The 23,411-nt window shown below is 38.5% G+C and overlaps 2 protein-coding genes and 1 non-coding gene across 3 annotated transcripts; 2 read left to right on the top strand and 1 right to left on the bottom strand.

Moving 5' to 3' along the window:
* Positions 1 to 4,986: 4,986 nt before the first annotated feature.
* Positions 4,987 to 7,147, top strand: LOC101295811 (probable pectate lyase 18-like). The gene is made up of 4 exons (XM_004299121.1): positions 4,987 to 5,148; positions 5,256 to 6,005; positions 6,307 to 6,445; positions 6,565 to 7,147. The coding sequence occupies exons 1-4, from the start codon at positions 5,021 to 5,023 to the stop codon at positions 6,784 to 6,786; spliced, it is 1,239 nt and encodes a 412-aa protein (XP_004299169.1). The 5' UTR covers positions 4,987 to 5,020; the 3' UTR covers positions 6,787 to 7,147.
* Positions 7,148 to 15,838: 8,691 nt separating this feature from the next.
* Positions 15,839 to 19,018, top strand: LOC101296100 (BTB/POZ and TAZ domain-containing protein 1-like). The gene is made up of 5 exons (XM_004299122.1): positions 15,839 to 16,108; positions 16,204 to 16,337; positions 16,513 to 16,816; positions 17,017 to 17,333; positions 18,480 to 19,018. Exons 1-5 carry the CDS (start codon positions 15,956 to 15,958, stop codon positions 18,667 to 18,669), a joined length of 1,098 nt encoding a protein of 365 aa, XP_004299170.1. The 5' UTR covers positions 15,839 to 15,955; the 3' UTR covers positions 18,670 to 19,018.
* Positions 19,019 to 22,607: 3,589 nt separating this feature from the next.
* TRNAS-AGA lies at positions 22,608 to 22,689 on the bottom strand. Its single transcript has one exon. It is a non-coding gene; the product is annotated as a tRNA-Ser (tRNA).
* Positions 22,690 to 23,411: the final 722 nt, after the last annotated feature.

Consider the following 23,411-nt stretch of genomic DNA (forward strand, 5'->3'; position numbering starts at 1 on the left):
AAAGCTAACTTTGTATGTCAACTTGCTTATCGATCAGATCAAATCCATCGGGAATTCTCTTTTGTTTACAATAAATGGTCCATTAGATACTTAGTGTCAATTATACAACCTGTGCACTTGTTTGAGATGTACGTAATCGTTGAAAAAACGGGTTCTGTGGAACTATCTACAAGTCCAATGAATGCGATTTGAAATAGAATTCATTCTTTGAACTCGTTAACTTAGTGGTTCAATACAGTTAGACATTGGTTATGAGATGTAATGCTCGGCAATGTGCAATGACAACGAATGGCAAGATACTTTCAAAAATCAAAGTAGCTAGTGTTTCTTTGATCAAGTGTTTCTCTGGTGAAAATTCCATGTATGCAATAGTTGTGCCAATTCACAGCCACCCCTTATTGGTTCCAGACTTCCAAACTTTCTTGTTCATCTGGACGGAAAATCAGTTTTGGAAACAGACGATTGCTAGGCTTGGTCTTAAAAGAAAAAACATTGAGAATCAACTTGGCCCAAACCACGCGGTGCTAACAATAGGACCTTATAACACTGGCAAAAAAAAAAAAAAAAAGACATTAGGATTCATTATAGTGCCTCCAAATACTTCCCGACAAAGAAAAGCCTCCAAAGCCCTGGACCAGACAACTCCAAACCATACCTCCAGACAAGTCCAGGAAAAATAACCGGTATTTGATCACCAAGTCATTTCACTTATGCTTTTGTACAAGCTCATGGAATAAGAAAATTCTATATATAGTGCTCCGGAGTATTAAAAGTTTGAAATCAATCGATTACTAGTGTTAGTTAACGCTGCACTAGCTCCACTGACCCAAAATATGTAATCAGCAGGTCATCCGTTTAATCTGCAGGTGTTTTTGCCTTTGCTGTGATTCCAAAACTGTTTCTGCTCAACCTAGCCATTGTGAGAAAGGGGAAAGGAAAAATGAAGAAAAGTAGAAGATCTAGAAGAAAAACACACCCAAAAGAGAAACACAAGGTACAAACTAGCAGTGGTTGTAATCATGGTGAACACTGAACAGGATGAAAGTCTGACATTTAACAAGGAGTCTTGCAAAACACTACTGATTAAAGTGAGAGGTAATTATGCCTTGACATAAGTAGCAAGGTTTGATATGATTACCATCAGCTTGTAGCAAATGGAAAACTAAACCTAGTAATGGTAAATCCATGCCACATGAATATATGATTAAGATCTTGATTTGCTATGATAACTGACTAGTGAAATATTCCAGATTTTTTCATTCTGTTTTTCTGATCTAGTGTAAAACTCAGTTGTCTTTACTCTTTGCCACATTGCTCCAGAGTCTAATGCAAATGTACTAGTAGTGACTTCAGTTACCGAATGCAAGTATCTATCACTAAATTCTGTTTTCGTGACCCAATCCAGTGATAGATAACTAATTCCAACAACACGACGATGGTTTTCCGGGTGTTCATGTGGGTGAGTTCATCTGTGCGTTAGCCACAAGCTTCTTTGATCTAACCAGTTGTCAAGGTTCGTAAAATGGCTCAAGTAGTACTAGACCTGTTGGGGTGCAGCTTTCATGTCATTATCTATTTTGCAGGGTGGGAAGCTCCATCAAAAACTTACATCAATGCCTAAAATAAGACCACCATATATAGTCCCACTGGTAACATGGTAGGGTTTTGCCTGTTAGTTTAAAGTCTTAAGAATTTGATCAACAGCACTAAATAATTGAGTACTGCTGTTTGAAACCTATATCAAGCTTGGTGAGTGGTGTCCATCTTTGTCCACTCCATCCCATTAGGATTTCCTTGTTCATCTTTTTTGGTGATAAATGTGGATTCTGAGCAGTAGCTCCAAGTTCTTGAATTATTAATCTCTTATTTGCCTTGTAAAGATGGAAATACAAGTCTTTTTCTTGCAAATAAAATATCGGTTGGCACACATCCTACCAAAGAGTGCATCTACAAAGCTTGACCAAACCATAAATACCTGAAAAGCTTGACCCTATTTGAAGTAAAACGATGATCGACTTATATCATCATTTGCCTATGAATGCGGATACTAATGAGCCAATTGAGTACAGCCAGCACAAGAACAATCTCGTCTTATCGAAACTCATTTATTCACGAAAGAGATGCTAACGGTCATGGGTCAGGAGATCTTTGGTCAACCATCATTATATTTGAATCCAAGGGTTGAAAAACAATACAACTTAACTTTAAAATAATACTGTCACCATTCAATTTACATCCAAGGATGATTGATCATGATTCTCTTGGTCATTCACTAACCAGGTGAACGCTACTAATAAAATATTAACTAACAATGGATGAACATAGGAAAGTATGCAGTTATATATAAAGAAGTAAAAATCCATAGATTATGCAATTAATTGGGCTAAAATCCACCCAAAGGATCTAAGAACAAAATCTTGCTTGATGGTGAAATATGAAAGTGCAGCATGTGCAGAAAAAGCCAAAGCCATTGGTTCATCTCAAAGATGGTACCAAATGGCAGCATAAAATAGCCACCACGTATCAATTGGGAGCTTAAGTTGCCAAGTAGTTTTCACTCACCCGCCACTATCAATCCCAAATATAAAACCACCCAACATGGCTGCCGGGCCAACTGCTCAACAACGACCGGTACCCTCACGTTGTCCCTTAACCAAAAGCCGATCAAAACCCCACCATTCTCCGACCGACGGCCCCGGAAACCTCTCGAATCCATTTTCAACGGCTACGATCCTTCGAATCGTATCGACAACTGAATTATTAAGGGAGAATGAAATTTGTTGGCCAGGAGGTGGCTTTCAGTGTGGCCACTGCCCAAGTCAGCACGGTGGTGGCCGTTGCCAAGTCATGTGGTGTGGAGCTGACACATGGCGTTGGTTGAGCTAGCTGTGTGCCATGTCAGCTGAGAGAGTAGTTTTATAAAGGGAAATAATTGAAGGAAATTGAGTGGGATAGGTTGGGCCTACTGGGCCTTATTGGGTTTGATTTTGTGGCATAAGCCATGTGCGTTTGTCACGAGGGATTTTCGGCTCAAATAAATTTGAAGAAATAACGGAATTCATATGGTTTCTCAAGAATTTCTGGCATTGCTTGTCCTTGAAGTGCGCAAAGTACATCACACAATTATGTCACGGATTTATTAAGTGCATTATCTTGTCAAAAAAGAATGAAAACAATATATATTATACATGATTACGTTTGCGACTGATTAAAAAAAAAAATTACTTTAACACCTACGATATAGAACCGATAAATGTATATAAATATTTTGAATCATCTGATTAAAGTTTTGATAAGTTTGAAATAATACGATAATAACTTACTTAAGATAATACAACGATCTATCAAGTGAGTGCGACGTTATTTATCATATTACTTGATACGTATACAACATTTGCATCTAGCCCACTTATGCAAATGAATCTCAAAACTATAGCACAAAGTGGTATCCCATCTATTTATGTAGTATTCATCATTGCCTTTCTAGAATTGTGTCACGCATGGCTAGAGTACTAATGAGTCCTTGTTGTGTACTTAATTCTTTAATACTAAATAGTGCCCATCTTCTTTGGATGTTTATAATCCGTGCTCTAAACTCACATGCAGTTGCCTATTTAAGTTTTGGACTATAACGTATTACACTCAAACATGCAAATCTTTAAGTCGGTAATTGCAAATTAGTCAATTTTAGGGGCCATAAAATCTCATAATCTCCAAGAACATTATAATAAAACAGGAAAACCATGCGTCTACTCTATAGTTTTTTTTTTTCACTACATTTGGGGTCTTAGTATGTGTCTCTATCATTAGCAAAGCAACGTGAAATGTGACTAGGCTTTAATAATTCAAGAAGAAGTGCAATTTATAGGTCTACCTTAAATAGTTCTTGATCATCTTAATAAAGAGCAAAACCTACTCTACCGGCTTAGCTTGATGTTAATGGAAAATAAGTAAGCATGCAGCTGTGGAAAATTGAATAACGACGTAACAAACACCTACTTTAGAACGCAGCAGGTGTTTTCCACACACAAAGTTCTTCGAGGAGACAATGTCATTGGTGGAGGGTGGGTAATCGTTAAACTTGTTCATAAAAGAACTTTAAATTTTTTTTATTTAATGGCCGGAGTATTCATGAATTTATCCAGAGCAAGATAGATAGATAATGAACTCATGATTTACAATACGATGTAGAAAATGGAGTTAAAGTTCATAATTCAATTTTAATTTTATCAAAAATCAATGGTACGTTAAATCAGTTACCCTCTGTGTTAAGACTCATGAGTAGTTATCTTGAACTGAGATCAAATTTAAATCACACAAGAGATCGAGTGTTCAGAAGGCTGAAGATAGAGTTTGAGTTTCGATTGTTTACTCTTTTTAGCTAGACAATCATATCTTTTAATCTCTTTCAACCGTACAAATTTACATGAATTATCAATCTAAGTAGTTTGTTAAAGAAACAAATTAAACAAAGTATATTTACATCTAGCTATCACGATATGAACAAAATTGCATCACTTCTATACATAAAATTTCGGTTAATAATGTTTGTATAAAAAGTTAAAAACCTCTTGGTAAAATAAATGAAATATACTTACAACTACCATATGATAAAAACAAAACCGGGAATGAGCAAGAATGCATCATCACCTCCCTATAGAATTGCAGTACATGCATGCGTATATTAAGGTTACAGTGCCTATATATAGCAAATGATGATTTGAGTAGAAACAAAAGAGCAAAGGTAAAGGTAGTAGCAGTACAGTGTTTAGTGTTTTGTTCTTCTTCTTCTTCTTCCATCATTCATGGCATGCTTAACGGCCAAAACTACCCAATCACAACCCCCACTGTAAAACCCTGAAATCACGTACCCAGTTCTGGTCCTACATGTTTAGTTTAATCATGCTACTTAGCCCTCCCCTCTGTTTTTAATTCTCTTTATATACTCCCCCTCCCTCCCCCATTTCTCCACACTCACTCTCGCTCCTCCTCCTCCCCCTCCTCCACTCGACAGACCAAAATGGCAATGCCTTCCGGCCCCTCTCTCTCTCTCCTCGTCTTCCTCTTCTCTCTCCTCACCCTAACCCTCATTGCTGTTTCCTCTTCACCAGTTCAAGATCCTGAACTTGTTGTACAACAAGTACAAAGGTAACCAATGGCTCCACATCTAATTATTTTGTACCAGTTCGGTTTGGTTCGGTTTCGGTTTTTAACTCAATTGTGTATTAATAATGTGTTGCGTTTTCTTGTTGCAGGAGCATCTATAATGCCTCAACTACCCGGAGGAAGCTGGGATACTTGTCGTGTGGGACCGGAAACCCGATTGACGACTGCTGGCGGTGCGACCCGAATTGGGAGAAGAACCGCCAGAGGCTGGCCGACTGTGCAATTGGGTTCGGCAAAAACGCCATTGGCGGCAGGGACGGGAGGATTTACGTGGTGACTGACTCAGGTGACGACGACCCTGTCACGCCTAAGCCAGGTACTCTACGACATGCCGTCATCCAGGACGAGCCTTTATGGATCATTTTCGAGCGCGACATGTCGATAAAGTTGAAGGAGGAGCTGATCATGAACTCTTTCAAGACCCTCGACGGCCGAGGAGCCAGCGTCCACATCTCCGGCGGACCATGCATTACGGTCCAGTACGTGACCAACATTATCATACATGGACTCAACATACACGATTGCAAGCCCGGAGGTAACGCTATGGTTCGTGACTCCCCGAACCACTTCGGGTGGAGAACAATATCAGACGGTGACGGTGTTTCTATCTTCGGCGGGAGCCATGTTTGGGTGGATCACTGCTCGTTGTCTAACTGCGCCGACGGCCTCGTCGACGCCATCCATGGCTCCACCGCGATAACGATTTCGAACAATTACATGACGCACCACGATAAGGTCATGTTGCTGGGACATAGCGATTCCTATACCCAGGACAAGAACATGCAGGTCACTATTGCCTTCAATCACTTTGGAGAAGGTCTTGTTCAAAGGATGCCAAGGTAAAGTTTAGTGAAAGTTTATTCCTCCCAAGTAGTATTTGAAATTCTGAAATCTTGAACCGTTAGATTAGTTAAGTGCGTCATACACTAGAGAACACCCCGTAAAGTTAGTTATGCTACTTGTTACAATGACATACAAACCGAATTTGAACCTATTCGCATGTCATTCTAGTGAGTATAGTATAATTTTTGGGTTAATTGGGTGTTTTTCGAAGAATAAACTAGGTTACTTTGCTTAGTTAATAGATTATTAGTAGTTGGGCTACGGTTTTCATGCTTTGTTTTTTGGTCACTTTTTCAGATGTAGGCATGGATATTTCCATGTGGTGAACAATGACTACACCCATTGGGAGATGTATGCCATTGGAGGGAGTGCAAACCCTACCATCAATAGCCAAGGGAATAGATTTGCTGCACCAGACATAAGATTCAGTAAAGAGGTAAAAAAACTCATCTACCATAGACATTTATCTTGGAGTTTCATGGTAACTTTTTGTTAATTTATATCATATCGGATTATTTATTCTAACAATGTAGCATGTCGGACTGTCTTGTATAGGTGACGAAACATGAGGATGCGCCCGAAAGTGAGTGGAGGAATTGGAACTGGAGGTCCGAGGGTGACATGTTGATAAACGGTGCATTTTTCACGGCCTCTGGTGCTGGAGCTTCTTCAAGCTATGCAAAAGCTTCAAGCTTGGGAGCAAGGCCATCTTCACTCGTGGGTTCCATCACCACAACTTCTGGTGCACTCAATTGCCGAAAGGGTTCTCGTTGCTGAAGGTTGTGAGTTGTGACCAATTGGAGGGACAACCCTAAAGTGAATGCTCAACTAGATATATAGTTAGGAGGAAAAAAGTTAGGTAGAGGGAAAAAACGAGGCAAGAGAAAACCTAAAAACACCAATATCTCTTTAGGATTTTTCTCTGCCTTTTTTTCCTTCCCTCCAATATTTTCTATCTTTCTTACCACTATTTTCTACTTTCATTGTCTTGAGTACGACCTCGGCATGTTGTTCTTGAGGCAACTATTAGGGATTAATCTGTTAGAGAATCTCGATGACCTATTAGAATACAATTGCTGAAGTGTTGAATATACTAAGTTATCAATCCACTTTATAATATTATTGATCTCTTTGTCTCACTCTTTCTCACTTTTAATCTACACCCAATTTATATGGTAATCCATCTCTTTCTTTCTATGCATTCTTGTCTCTAAGAAGCAGTTTAGACCCAAAAGACAAAAGAAGCAGAAACAGAATCCAATACTCAAATTTTCTATAAAGACAAGCAAGTCTCCCAACATTTTTGACCATCTCAGATGATCATGAACTGGTAAAACTTTCCTGGCACTCCCACCAAAGCCAAGACTGACAAGAAATTACATGGTAAAAGTTAAAACAGAGTACCAAGAAAGTGAAAACCCAGAAGATATAAAAATGGGGTAGGAGAGACTAGTCGTAGGACCAAAGTTTGAGTCTGAAAGTTGATAGAGGTTGAGGACTATGAGGAAGAAAGCACATGCTACTGGACCTCAGCTTCTTTTGATGGAGATTTATAGCTACAGGTGGCCGTCTGGTATTGCTTTTTTAGAATAATGGGGTTGGAACTGTTATGAATCTTGACGAAGTTGGTTTGCTATCAATCTCTTTCGGTGGGTTTTATGGTTACCAGAATAGGGCAAGCCATGTTCGGAAGCAAACTCGTGCTTTCACTGCAGTAGTCCACAAAAGAGTATCGTTCCCTTTCATACTGTCGTACGTTTGAATTGAGGACTGAATGTGATTGAGTTCGAAATCTCACATGGGAGAGAAGGTCCATATCTGATAGCCCTATCCATTTATCTCTGAGTTTTACGTAAATTGCCTAATAGGAGTGAGTTAGAGTAGTTGCTAACGTACATATGTTGCCTAATATCTTGCTATATAGACTCAAATTAGTAACTTAATTATAAACAACCCACCCAATTCTAGACATGTCCCAATGGTCCATCCAGCCATGATCCTAGAGAATCTAGACCATGAGTTGCACAGTGTTGAGTTTAGTTTCATCTTCACCATTTCTTTTCCGAGTTCATTTATCCTATATCCATCATATAACTTTTAGGTTTAGAACACCATTTCCACCAGGGGCGGATCTACTTGAAAGACTATATGGGCTGAAGCTTAGACAAAATATTTAGATATATACCACTACCTGTGCATAATGAACCAAGATCCAAGATAGTTCAGTTGGCAAATGGTCGGCTCGGTTAAGACTTTCATCTCCCTTCCTGACCTAGGTTTGAATACCGGCTTTCCCCTTCTTGTTTTTTCTACATTTTCTTATTTGTTTTGGCCTGGGTTCGATCTTCCTCCTCTTTCTATATTTCTTCTTTGTTTTCTTTTATCTTTCCTACAATAATTTCCTATTTTCCATTACTATTTCTTATTTTCTTCCCCCCATCTTAAGAAAAATAAGCCTTTGAGGACATTATATATTATACTCCTTGAAATTTTTGACATGGAAACAACATTGTACAAAAAAAAAAAAAAAATACGCATATAAGGGTATAAACTAGCCTAGACGAAAACTAATTCCTAGATCCGCCACTGATTTCCACTATTAGCTAGCAATTAGTTTGTTTTAACAAAACATGATCTTGCAGAATCATATCGAAAACTTCTGTGCCATGCTAATACCAATCAAGACGAATCATAGGTTCAAAATTGAGGGTGATCGATCAAATTGTCATTCCTAGGCTACAATTCACCAATGCTGCAATGCAATAGATATGCGACTTCCCTAGCACAAGATAAGCCATAAACAGTGGAGAGGGTTCGATTCTGGATAATGGTTTTACAGACTTGTGAGTTGTGCCCATCATTGAGGAAATGGGACCAAAATGTTTTAAGTACTATGAACTTATGAAGATGATCTATATATGTTCGTTTTCATGCACCCCAGTATCAACCATGTGGCAGACATTAGTGGAAAGAGACCTCGTTGGACTATGACTAACACCAATAAACGAGGTAACCATTGGTTCATTTGAAACCCTTACTGTTCTTGCTCCACTCTCTATCACGCTACTGAGGTGTTTACAACATTGGCATCACAATTTTCTGGCTTTAATCTTCTTCTGCAAGGTGGTTGAACCGTTTGAAGAACACAAAAGTTTCCAAGCACACCAATCTTCTAGCTTCTTGTCGAAGCCCAAAAGCTTTTTTTCGTGCCGATAACAAGTTTTTATGAGAATATTGGCTCAAAGAAGAGAAGCTCCACACCATGGACTTAGGACTAAATTTTCATTATGGTTTCTCACTTGTGTTCAATCAATATACCAAAAAACATAATAAGGAGAGTAGGAGACGCGGACATGGAAGCATGTAAGTTGTTATGGCTTTGTCCATGATGATAATGGTGGTGGCGCTGGCCTTCCATAGCAACAAATCGCGGTGTTTCGCATATGGCGCCCGTGGCTTTCAATAGTAAGTTGGTAATCGTAACGGTGGTGGCCTTCCATAGTGATTCAGTTTTGCTTCCAGCAGCCTTCCATAACAACTCAGTTATAGCGGCAGAGGCGGTCTTCTTCCTCATGGTTGTCGTAACTCCTGGCGGGAGAGTTCCTTCTTTACATAACAACTGATCAGTTATTGCGGCGGAGGCGGTCTCCTTCCTCATGGTTGTCGTCTCTACCGGTGGGAGAGTTCCTTCTTTAAGGGTATGATCCAACGTAGCTTCAAATCCAGATGTTTTAATAGCACGCATAGCATTTCTGAATCCTTGACCATAAACTTCGTCATCATACCATTCATTCAGTCCCAATGCCAACTTCTCTTTCAACTTTCTTGTATATTGAACTTGCTCCTTGGTCTTTCGCGAAGAGTTAAAACCTTCAGAAGAAAACCAATCCAACCATTTGTGAGACATTACTTGGCAAATACCTTCGTCAACGCTTTTTTCATGTTCCAATGGATTATAACCTGTTGATTGACCACATAGATCTATGAATATATCATCACTAGCGTATAAATAAATAAATTGCAAAAGTTTCTTTTATCATTTTCAGTACAATTACAATCCAGACCGAAATCGAAAATGAGATCAATGTCAAACCTTGAGATAAAAACCATCCGTGCATGATTTCATGTGCCAGTAGTCCTCCCATATCCACACTGCAATATGAAGACAATAGTGAATTGTGATGATATATTCAGGCAATCTGCAGCCATTTGATAAATTTAGAAGTTCAGTAAGATTTACATACTCTGGTTTTCCAAACAGAACAAAGATCATGTCTCCTAAGAAGAACTTCATAGATTTTGCAATATTTACTCCACTTCTCGTATATGCTTCTGTCTGTTACAAAAACAAAACAAAACAAAAAAAGACTATGAGTTACCCTTTTACTGTTGTACACAAGCATATTTGTATCTTTTTGTTCAGCTAATAAAGAGAGTGTACATATGTGGAACCCTAGCTAGCTAGGATTCCACGCAATACAAACTTGATGGTCTCAACCATTTAAGATTTCGTTCTCCACGTACTGGATCATAAATCTGAAATTAGCTAGATGAATATGCAGGAAAATAATTAATCATCAAATTAAGAACTTTTACCGTGCGAATGGCTGCTGGTGTAGTCATCAACTTGGGTATAATACAGCGGGTTAGAATATACCAAAGTCTTACTGGCAAAGGTAAATTGAAAGCTGATAAGCACTGAACGCAAGTCGATACACTTGGACTGAAAAGACCTGCTGCACTTCGTGGATCTTTTAGACGACAAAATTAACCAAAAGTTAGAAAACTAAAGCGATATATGGATCATGTACATGAGCTTGAAGATGCTAGAGTTTAGTTACTTTACCCTCACATAGTCTGCGCATCTGATTGTTGTCGACGAATACAATAGGAATGTCTTCATTCACTTGAAGATTGGAGCTTTTAAAGAACTCATACACCTTTTGGATTATGAAACTGCATCCCTCTCGATCTCCACGAGAGATTGCTATTGAAGAACAATCTGAGCAAAGTTGCCGGTCATCACCAAGGTTCAAAAATCCAGTGTCTCCAGCCTCCTATATATTTATGTAGGCAACCAAAGGCAAAGTTCCAAGTACTCAGTCTCATATTTTGTATACAGATTCATTAACAAAGAAAAAACTGTTTTGAGGAGTCTTTTGACAAACCTTGAATCTGTAACAAGTATGACAGTAAGATGACCATGGTACATCATTGGAATCTGCTGTACTCGTATCATGCATGCTTCAGTATATCCTATACAAGATCGAGGGCTCGATGGTCTTATAATCTCCTGAGGCTTAACTTACAGGGTCTAGGGTATTATGCGATAAACTATGATGTAGGAGCAGCACTAATAGGCACAACGAGATCTATGAATACTGGAGTTTGAATCTATAGATATAGATGTTCGAAACTTTTTTTTTTCCTAATTTTATGTGGTGTACGTCCGAATCCTTTTCCTAATTCTTCAAAGTTTTCCTAATTGAGTTACAACAGATTCTAGACATTGACAAGGATTGACTTCAGACGATGAGTCGAATTTGAGATTCACCTTCAACTTCCCTAACCTTCCGAATTGACTTCAGACTGTTGGAAGTTAAACCAAGCCCATTATCATTAACAAGTAGTTTTGTGTTAATCTCTAGAGTCTTCTAGCTATGAATTTTATATTCCAAGGTTGCTAGTAAATGGTTGTTATTTACTATCATATTTTAGAGTTTTCATGTAATATCTTAATAAGTTGTAACTCCCTATAAATAGGTGAGTTTGTTTTTGGATAAAGGAAGTTAACAGTAATTAGAGTCATTAAGTAAATTCTCTTCCTCAGTTTTTCTCTCTTGGTTAATTACTGTAAGTGTGAGTTGTTTACTTGTGTTTCATCTACTGCTGTGAACTTATACCTTGCAGCAATTCTACTGCTGTTATTCCTGGGTTTTTACACAGACCATTACTGTTCTTGCTCACTCTTTCATATTCTTCCTTCTGAAGCTATTATAATTCGCATCAACTTCCGGTTGTTGTTGCGGGGGAAGAAGAAAGTAACTACGTACAGTTTGAAGAAACTTTTGTAGTACCTATCTTCTAGCTTCCACACTTGGACAACTCCCGAAGCTTTTCCTCATTCTGAAATCTATGGCAATTTATGCAAGTTTAAGGTTTTCCACCTTTGTCAAGCCCACAGTTGTACTTGTATAGTTCTATGGGCCTTGTGGCAAATATCACTTCTCTTATTACATTGGTATCAGTTGATAACCTATTTTCGGATATAATTGATATCAAGGTTAAATTATGAGCATGCATAAATTAACATGACTCTGATATACCAGATAGTAAAGGCCAGTACAAATTGTATTGATACAGTATATCCAATATAGAGATGGAATTTTTCAGAACTCCGTAGCTATCAGCTAACTACGGAGTAACATTTTCCAATATAGAGACGATATTTTTCAGAACTCCGTAGCCAGCTTACTGTTCGAAATTTTTGCAATTCTTGCTCGTTTCTATATATATATTGACATATCTGGAAGTTAAAAAGAACTGCACCGTAGACTTTTACTTACGGGCGGGTGAGATCGGCTGCACCCATTACATATATATATATATATATATATATATATATATATATATATATATATATAGGTTTAAGAGTTCATACCAAGCATTAGTATCATCAAAAGAAGGTAAAGGATAGATGAGTGTATCTAACTTATTGCACCTAATAAGGTTTGGAGAATTTTATGGTAACTAGCTATGAAGACGATTACCATTCTCTTATTATGTTATAGATAGGAAATATTTATGGTGATTATAGAGTAATGCTAAGTGAACCACTATTTAGAAAACTCATCTAGAGCCACTTAGGTAGCAGCTTATGTGGCATGATCATGTCATTACAACATACTTTCTTATTCTTTTATAATTTCATTTTTTTCTTAGTTGCAAAAATTATTTTTTTTCTTTTTTCACTGCTTTCTTTTGAACCCTATTTTTTTCTTTCTTCTTTTTTCTTTCTTTCTTATGATCTGCACCGTAGTCATCTTCACAGTCTTGATCTCCTCCTCTCCTATCCCTCCTGTCAATTGAAGAGAAAGTAAGATGATTGAGATTTGAAGGGGTGAGAGAAGATTAGAGAACAAACTATGTTGCTTGGTTGTTGATTAAGATTAAGATTCTATTCATCAATCTTTATGATAATGGGCTAATGGTTCTGTACGCATGTCATGGTTATGATAACGAGCTTTGACATGATTTGCAAGAGCATGTCTTGGTAAGGAGAGCCGTAAAGATTAAAGATCAAATAAAACAACTATAGCCCTTCATGTTCGATTAATATACTCTTCTTGATTATTAACGAATATGGCTATGGATCGAGTCGGTATCTTCCTTTCAATTGAAAAGAAGGTAAGATGGTTTAGAGGAGAGATGAGAGAAGAAAGAGAAACAAAAGTTGGTCTCTGATGGGGATGAAGCCGACACAAATGAGATCAGAAAGAAAGAAAAAAATAAAGTGACAAAAAAAAAATAAATTTTTGTAATTGAGAAATGAAATTTTAAAAGAATAAAAAATATGTTTTAGTGACATAGTCATACCACATATGCTACCACTTAAGGTGAGCTCTAGGTGATTTCTCAAAATGTGGTTCATTTAGTCTTAATCTCTTCACCATCATTCCACATATCTCTATTAATTAAGGCAATTTGCCTGATGAAACTGTCAATTGTTAAATTTTTCAAAATCCCTGCAAATTCCCTTACCTAAAATTGAATCTTAAGGTAAGAAACTTTTACTTTTCTTACATAGATGCACCTTCACTCAGCTCATTGTATACGTACGTACTAAATAGCTAGACTACTTGAGTTAATTAGTAGTTTCATGCAAAAAGTCCATTCAACAAAACTCAAATCATAAAAAACACTCCACACATATCACACTCTAGCTAGTATATTATACTTCAAATCAATACAATCTACGCGTACATATACGTTCATATCTATACCGTTTAAGTTTATAATCTTCCGTATTACCATCATTTTACCATTTTGACCACCCGTTCCATATGCCAAACGTCGTTGACTGTGCTTCCTAGCCTCCTTCCTCTCTATAATCACCATTTGCCAGAACATATATAACTGCCTCCTTCTTCATCTTCTTCCTCACTTATTGTTGTTGGGTTTTCGAGAGCTTCTAAGAAAGAGACCACTACTCTCACAAGTCACGCGGACAAATCGATCTGCTATTCCACAGCTCATGTACATCGATATACATATGTAACATACACAAACACTTAAATACAATTTAAGTTGGTGATTTTGGGGAATTAATAATGAAAATTGTTAAATTAGTAATAAAATTACAAAATGATTTTCAGGTGCCCCAAAAACAAATCCAAACATTCCTACCACGCTACCTTTTTTCTTTTAATTTTCCAACCATAACACAAAATTGACAAGTTAGCCAAGAAGATTGGAACGGTCCAAAGCAAGAACCAGATATTTATTTTATTTTTTATATTTAAAATAAATAATAAATCAAAGCTCAATCTCCGCCTAAAAACGACAGGGCGTACCTGCCTGACTGTCGGCTCACCAAAATCTACGTGTCGTTTGTGGCGGGCAGTCGGTTCCAACCTGCAAATGTTTCGTGGTGCGGCCCAAGTACGGCTAATGTTTCTCTCTTTTCTTTTGGGCCTGGGGGAGGTTCCCGACACGTGTGAGTATACGTGGAGAGAGATTCGGGATGGGGACGAATGAGGTGGAGAGGATTAGAACGAGGTGTACAGGGCAGGGTGAGGTTAAGCGGCCTTTGGTTTGTGAAAGGGCGTTTAATACTTTAATATATGGCCTTTGGCTGAGTTGGCTTGGGGTGTTGGAGACCAAGACCCACCTCGTGGTGTATATGGGGGGCTAAGCGTCCCACGTCAGATCCTCGTTACGATCTTTTTGGATAACAATTTGATTAAATATTAGGGCGAGTTGGTCCTAGACGGCATGCAATTTGGGTAAACATGGAAGTATAGTAATAAGGGTTTTTGCAAATCATGGGATGTTCCCCACGCGCAGGTGGCCAACTCGGTCAGACAAAGTAAGAACGTAAAGTGAAATTGTCACGGTAAAAGAGAGCACGTCAAATGATGAGGGTGAAAGACTCAAAGTGTTGGTCATGATTTTAGTCCTTTTCTCTTTAGGATGTCAGTGTTTCTTTCATTATATCGCCGACAGAGCATAATAAAAAAGAGATTTGTAATTTTAAATCAATAGAGTATGATTATATGGGTGTTCATTCTATAATAAATCATATATTTTTGTTAGATATTTTTTTTATTAGAGTATGAGCAACAACATGTATAGAAATACAGAGGGATTGTAATTTATGTGTGTCTCCGGAGAGGGGTATGTTGGGATCAAACTACCAGTTGTGTATCTGAAATATGTATTACTTTATATTTTTTATTTATTTTATTTATCTAATAGTCGTGTAATAACAATCAATTACAAAAATAATTATATACGTGCATTGTTAACTCAATAACAATAATTTTAATTTTAAGTTAAAGGCTTGTAATCCTAATTTTCATGTAATCTCATGATATTTTTCTATTAAAGGGACTAGCAAAGACGATGATCTTAGGTCACTGTAGATGTATAGAACGGTCCAACGGTGTACACGCATCTCTTTCAGCGCGCGTGAGGGTGAGGACAAACATCAGTCACACTCGGTCTATTTTTCTTTGTTTTTCTCCCTTTATTTTTCCTTTTTTAAATGATAAGCAAGTTCCTCGTTTTCTATAAAAACACCGTGCAGACCACAAACCTCTTCATCGTTCTCCCAAACAGACTTTTCCTCCTCCTTCTCGTATCTCCGTCTCTCTCAACTTCGGTCTCCATTTCTCATCTGCATCTAGGTCTCTCCGCGACTACGTCTCTCACTCGCTCGCCCCAAATGGAAACCAACCATCATAACATCTCCGACGACCTCTACGGCCTCTCTCCCGCAACCTCACCCTCCAAATCCGGACCCCGAGAGCTACCCGAACCCGATATCCACATCCTCACCCGCGATGCTGTTCGCATCCCGGCCCACTCTTCCGTCCTGGTACGTAATTCCTCAAATCCTCTCATCATTTCCATTTCAGCTTTTATCCTTCAACAAAAATCTGATTGTTCTTGTTTTAATTCCCGGATTTTCAGGCGTCGGTGTCGCCGGTGCTGGAGAACATAATAGATCGGCCACGTAAGCACCGCAGCTCCGAGAGACTCATCCCGATCCTCGGCGTCCCACACGGCGCCGTCGTCGCCTTCACCCGCTTCCTCTACACTTCAAGGTCCGTCTCCGACTTGCCGTTTCCCGCTTTTTACAATTCCAACACGTTTTTTAACTGTTTTAAAATATTTAACCACTGCCGTCCGTTTCACCTCCAACCTACACGTGTCACGGTTTAGCTTAATTCCGTAGATTGATTTTTAGTGTGGTTATTGACGGAAATGCCCCTACTGCAGGTGCACGGAGGAGCACATGGAGAAGTACGCGATCCACCTACTGGCGCTGTCTCACGTCTACTTGGTGCCCCAGCTGAAGCAGCTATGCACCAAGGAGCTTGGTCAAGGTTTGAGCGTTGACAATGTCGTGGATGTGCTCCAGTTGGCGAGGCTCTGCGACGCAGCGGATCTCTACCTCAAGTGTATGAAGCTGGTTGCTAATCACTTCAAGGCTGTGGAAGCAACTGAAGGCTGGAAATTTGTTCAGGACCATGATCCTTACCTTGAACTCGACATTTTGCAGTTCATCGATGAACTCGAATCGGTAATAATTTGCTCTATAAACTTGGTTTTCATTTGTTGATGTGTTAATATACATTTCCAAGTTCAGTTACCATCATGAGTAGTGCCAAGACTTAGTTAAAAAAGCTGATTACAGTTGCCTTGATTTGTTGGTGTAACAGTTTCCTTACCAATTTTATACTGAATTTGATCACTAATAACCAAAATCATTGTGTTGAACAGAGGAAGAAGAGGACAAAGAGGCACAGGGAGGAACAAAGGTTGTATCTCCAGCTGAGTGAGGCAATGGAGTGCTTGGAGCACATATGTACTGAAGGGTGCACTAGTGTCGGGCCATACGACATGGAGCCAGGACAGAAGAGAGGCCCGTGCAGCAAGTTCGGCACATGTCAAGGGCTGCAGCACCTGTTTCAGCACTTCGCCACTTGCAAGAGGAGAGTGAACGGAGGTTGCTCGCGTTGCAAGCGGATGTGGCAGCTTCTTAGGCTTCACTCGTCGATGTGTGACCAATCGGATTCTTGCCGAGTTCCACTTTGCAGGTATAAATTTTATTTCTTTTTCAGTAATTTAACCTTTAATTTGCTATAGTTTAATGAGTAAAGTCTAAGAAAGAAATAGTAGGTATGATGTCTTGAGTGCTAAATTAATTGATTTGATTTGCTTAAGCATTTGTTTAAATGTGGTGCATGACCTGAAGTTGGACTAATTAGAAAACCTCACTTTTTAGAGTAGTTGGCCATTATCTGGTCTGGAATCTCATAAAGTTGGAATAAAATCATTGAGCCTACTCAACGACTGAGGTATCTTCTGGGAATGGTGGTGGAACCCCAACTCATGCCAACCCACACCCACCCCGTCTTAATATGTTCTCCATGTGAAAAAATCGACTCTATAGTGCAAGGCGGTATATATGTCATAAATCCTTAAGCTCTATACTATATGGCATACCTAAACATATTGTTCTCGTATTAGATTATTTGGCTTGTTACAACAATACAAGATCGGGAAATTTTATGATACCAATCCGTATGTGATACTTATATTTACAAATGTGACAATATATTTATAGTCAAAGTGGTAATGTTGAGACGTATTATTTGTAATCTTGTTCTAATAACTGTAATTACAAAATATATAACTATTTTACAACTTTTTAAACAAATTGTTCTCATAGTTGTAATTATCAATCGTCAGAATGAACAATTATGTTCTCGTTGACATATTTGTACGGTGTTCGTGTCATTTCTGTAGATTCAATGAATGAATTGCGACAGCTAGTACATCATACTTTAATCAGAAGGAAGGAGACATGAGGTAGGCTTATAAAGCCAAGAATTAGGTTCACCTCAAGTTGAACTTGAACGTGAGCACTTTCCCTTCCCCTTCCAAACCCTTTTGTTTCATTGGTGACAGATCTCCATCAAGTGAACAAATATCTTTAGACATGAAAACTTAGAGGAATGTTGGCCGTCGAGGAAGATTAGGGTTTTGATTTTTCCTTCGGCTTTTTTAACCTATTGCCTGCATCAATATCATGAATGTGGGGTTTAAACTTGTAGTTGTCACTTTCTTCTGCAGCAATATATGATAGTGCACATCAACTCAATTATGCATATCTAGCTATTTAGCAGCTAGCATTGATATTTATATTTATTTATTCGGTTTTTGTTTTTGGAACATGACAGGCAGTTCAAGTTGAAAATGATACACGAGAAGAAGAGAGACGATGCAAGGTGGAAACTGCTGGTGAGGAAGGTTGTATCAGCCAAAGCCATATCTTCACTGGCTCTTGCCAAGAGGAAGAGGGAGGAGGATCAACTCGGCGAAACCAGAAGCCACTGCAGTGATCATGGAATTAGAAGCTTCAGACGGTGATCAAATTAACTGCTGGTTAATTAGGGTATCGCCGCAATTGTGATGATGATGATGAAAAATGGATTGCTACAACATCAAGGATTTTTACCGCAAATGTCAATATGTCTCTCAGGTCTGTTGTATATTGAGGTGGGAGTTTTGGTTAGTGTGTTGTCCCAATATGTCACACCCCTTTTTTATCAATGAGGGTAAATGGGTAGAAGGGAAATCAACCCCAATTTGAAAATGGGGGTTTAACATTGTTTTGTTGCCAAGATTGGGGCAGTGTTATCATGTCCAGTTTGGTTTCATCTGTTTGATATGTATATTGGTTATTTGATTCATGCAATTATAAAGATTCGATCTATTCATTTTGGTGAAGCATCTGTCTCATTTTTACCACGGTTTCTGAAGCAAGATTCATGCAATTGAGAAAACACAGTTAACCTCACTAATGTTTTACCTAATTTTTACGGCTGTTTATACAAAAGAGTTCAAAGAAAAGTCGTTCTTACATACGTCGGTGAGTTGTGGTTTGGTTGGTTAGGTAGACTAATCAACAATGATAAGGTCATGGATTTACACTTCACTTGAGTTTATAATAATAAAAAATAAAAAAGATAAAAAATATGAGTGTTGCTATCACATCATCATATAACCAGTCGATTTCATATTTTTACCAGTTGATGTCATATTTTTGAACCTAGGAAACAATACAATACATGAAATATTTTCCACACCTTGATCATTTCTCCTCTTTGAGGACAAGAAACCTTGGTACAATATGTACATTCTGACGTCGAAGCCTCAACCACCGCAAGTGGCAGGACTATTTTCTCAATTCTGATGTTGGGGATTTGGGAATCTTTTCTGTTTTTTGTTTTTCTTATGTGACCCTTGTTGCTTACTATATGAATGGGTTCAAAAATACATCAAGTGGTGGACTAAATATGAGAGATTGAACCCCTTGTGTTCAAAATGTGACCACGTGTGTTACTTTCATACACATTTTCGTTAGTTCAAACAGATTTTTTTTTTAAAAAAAGGTTCTAGAACAGAATTGTCAAAATGAGTTTATTTGTTCTGTTTTTACATTAACGTACAACTTGATTACATTGATGCACTCTCCAAATATATATAAATAAATGTAAACAATTTATGCTTCCGTCACTAAAACTTAATTTATTTTACAATAACTATGTGCAGCAAACATCCTTTGCTAGAAACTATTTAAGATAATCTTAATCAATAATAAGTGGGTGAAAACAACCATCATGAGCAATTCAAGTCCTGTTTTTGAAGCAAGAGGCTCATCAACCAGGTTGAAATATTCGACGGTTCTTATTAAGTTCATCTATTTACCCCCCACAAGTTGGATAGTGATTGAAATTTAAAAGATCTAAGTACAGCTCCCCCAACATAGAGTGATTGAAAGTTATTGGGAGCCCGACAATATTTCCCTTTCGTTGTATCAAAATGCAAAGTTGGAGTAGGACTCCAATGTGAAGCACCAAGCCGACTGAGAAAATATACAAAGCGTTAACGTAGTTATTGGACAGAAAGAACATCAACACTGACCCAACATAGAATCATTTCTTTTCTGATCCTGCTTGGGATATTCTAATTTTCTAAGTTCTATGGTCTCATTGTTGCTGCTGCTGCTGCCTTCTTTATAAAAGTCCAATCCAGGAACTAGAGAATAGTGCATCAAACACTACGAGTCTACGATGGGTAGCATCATGACTAAGGATCCCATGACTAAAAAGTCTACTGCATGAACTCAATAGATCGACTTTCATTTCGAGACAATCATCAAACACATTGGGCGCATGTCATGTCTCTACAAATATCCCTTGAATATTGTTAGTTGAGTACGCCATTTGTCCAAAGTACATGAAGTTGATGAACATTGTAATGATTGAATGTAGAATCTGATCGAGTCATACAAAACAAAGCCCTCAACAGACTTTTCTTTCTCTTCAACTAACGGCGGTCCGTTCCCCTTCAAGGTCAGGTTTACAGACATTGAGGGAACCACAACTTGTTATAAAAACATGAACTCATCAGTGACATGATGATCTCTAGCAGGCTGCTGCAGCCATGCATGACCTAGTTTCTTGATGTTTGATATATAATTCAGTGTCTAAGACTAAAGACATATCTTAATACTATTGTTGCGCGCCTTGTTAGACTTTGATGATAAGTACTAGGGCAATTGTGGAACAGAGTTGTTGGTGTTTCAAATTTGCAACACACCTTGATTAATTTCTAAGCATTCATCTGGGGTCAATTGGAATCCTACTTGGGGAGGTTGATTTGGATAAAACCGAACTGCAGAACAAAATGCAAAGGTTTGATATCATACATAGATGTAAGCACTTACGCAACAAGGAATCTGTTTGTCATGAGCACTTATGCAACAAGGAAACTCATGGACCTCTGTGGTTGGATTCTTGGAGTAAAAAGCTATCAATGAACACAAAAGTGCAAACACCACTAGTCCAAGTAATATCCAGAAGGCCTTTCTTGACACTCTTTATGTTGAAAGATATGCCATGAGAGGGACCTCAAAAAATTGTTGACCAAAACAATCAAACGAAATACAGATTGTGAGTATTGGGTAAACCAAATACAACTTTGTGAATAAGATTAGTCCTAGTTTGCAAACAAATCTTCTACCATATTGGCTTCGCGAAATACAAAGTTGAAAATGATGTGATTAAAAGAATTGGTAAGCAGGGCTGGTCCTGTAGAATTAAAAAGGCCCAGTGCGAAAAGAAAAGTTTGGCCCTTTATGTCAAAATATATAATTATTTATACTATTTTTATTTTATTCGGGAAAAGTCATCTTTTTCTCTAACAATAACTAATAAATAATATTGTTTATGCCGATGACTAAAATATCAAAATTATTAAAATATCGATATCAGAATATAGTAATAAATTTTTTGACGAAAAATTCAAAAAAATATCGAGATCGATAAAATTTCGATGAAAACTATAAAAAAAATGGGGCCAATAGAGACTTGTATAAAAATATGAAAAAAAAAAATTGTTAGATGTCGGAGATGCGCTTAATCGTAACAACATCGAAGAAAATTGCGAAACAGCCAAAAGCTAATCTCTTATTGGTCCATGTTCCACGTAGCAGTGCACCCCCCAGAATTAAAAAAAAAAGGATCTGAACTATACATTTACCTTATCTTTTCAGGTTTGGCCTTATCTTAATGCTCCAGCAGGCGCCTTCTCTCTCGTAAAGCTCGAATTTAATCCCTCAGTTATTAGTTATTAATGGAGGAGCTGAAGCCAAGCCCTTGCAACTCATCACCTCTCTGTCTCTCACCCCACTGGGTTTCCTCGACCGAGCCGCCACCGTCTACGGCGACTGCCCTTCCCTCATCTACGACAACATCACCTACACGTGGAGCCAGACCCACCGCCGATGCCTCGGCCTCGCTTCCTCCATCTCCTCCCTCCTCGGCCCCCAATGCGGCCACGTGGTCTCCGTCCTCTCCCCCAACACCCCCGCCATGTACGAGCTCCACTTCGCCGTCCCCTTCTCCACCATGTACGAGCTCCACTGCGTCGATGGGCCCCGTTTTTACTTGGGCCTAGTGCGGTCGCACAGCTGGCACTGGGCCAGAGCCGGGCCTGTTGGCAAGGTGAGTGATATCTTGAACATGTGCGGCAATTCACCAAGGTATTATTTGATAAACGACGACGAACCATTTAGATGAGAAGAAGTGAAGCATAATCAGTTGGCTTGTAATTGGAGTTCGTTAAGAATCTCTGATAATGTACCCCTTTTCTCTTTGAAATCAGAACCATTTCGAATTCATAAAGGAAAAAAAAGACTTGAAGATGATTTAGCTCAAGTCCACCAGCAGTAGGCAGAAGAAGTGTTGGTGATATTAGTGTAGCCCATTCAAGCAAAGATATTGAAAAGAACAAAGAAAAAGCGTGGTCGGCAGGATTCGAACCTGCGCGGGCAAAGCCCACATGATTTCTAGTCATGCCCGATAACCACTCCGGCACGACCACATTGATGTTCTGATACTTTCCTGTTTTCCTATATATTGTTTGCTTGTACTAGTAAATAGTCTTTCTTTTTATTTTCCCTTTTACCTCAAGTGGCCAGTTTTCTCATTTGATTTGGAGAGAGTGAGATGCACAAACCGAAACTCTAGAAAAATGTAGAATAAGTTTTCTTTCTTTAAAATCAATTAACACAACCAACTTCCATCAAGATTTTATATGGAGAAATGGGATTGAATGATTTGAATATCCACTCGCCAAAGCAAGTCAGATGCAGATGACTAACTGATTAACAAAGTGTCTTAGGTTCATGGCATGGATTTTACCACTAGTATCAACAGTACTGAAGCGGACGTGCCGGAGTGGTTAATTATTGGACTGTATATATAATGAGCCAAAGGAAAAGAATTGTGTTCCTCATCGTACCATAGCTTGATGCAACGTACAGCAACAGCTACCAATTCCCAAAACCTAATTAATCTAAATCTTACAGCAGTTGCAGACCAAAACCAGTCCCACCACCTATTTTAGTTTAAGACACAATGAGCGTTTCACTCTCCAATAAAAATATGGTGCATAAGGAAGAATTGTAGACTCAACTAATTAGCATGGCCATCCGCTGCTCCAAAGCATTGGCAGACACAGCATGCATGATTGATCAGATCGACAGAGCTTCATTAGGAAATGGCCTCCTTTGTCACCTTTCATTAGCATCACAAGTGAGACTC

The sequence above is a fragment of the Fragaria vesca genome, linkage group LG5 (assembly GCF_000184155.1).
Source record: "Fragaria vesca subsp. vesca linkage group LG5, FraVesHawaii_1.0, whole genome shotgun sequence".
Classification (NCBI taxonomy): Eukaryota; Viridiplantae; Streptophyta; class Magnoliopsida; order Rosales; family Rosaceae; genus Fragaria; species Fragaria vesca.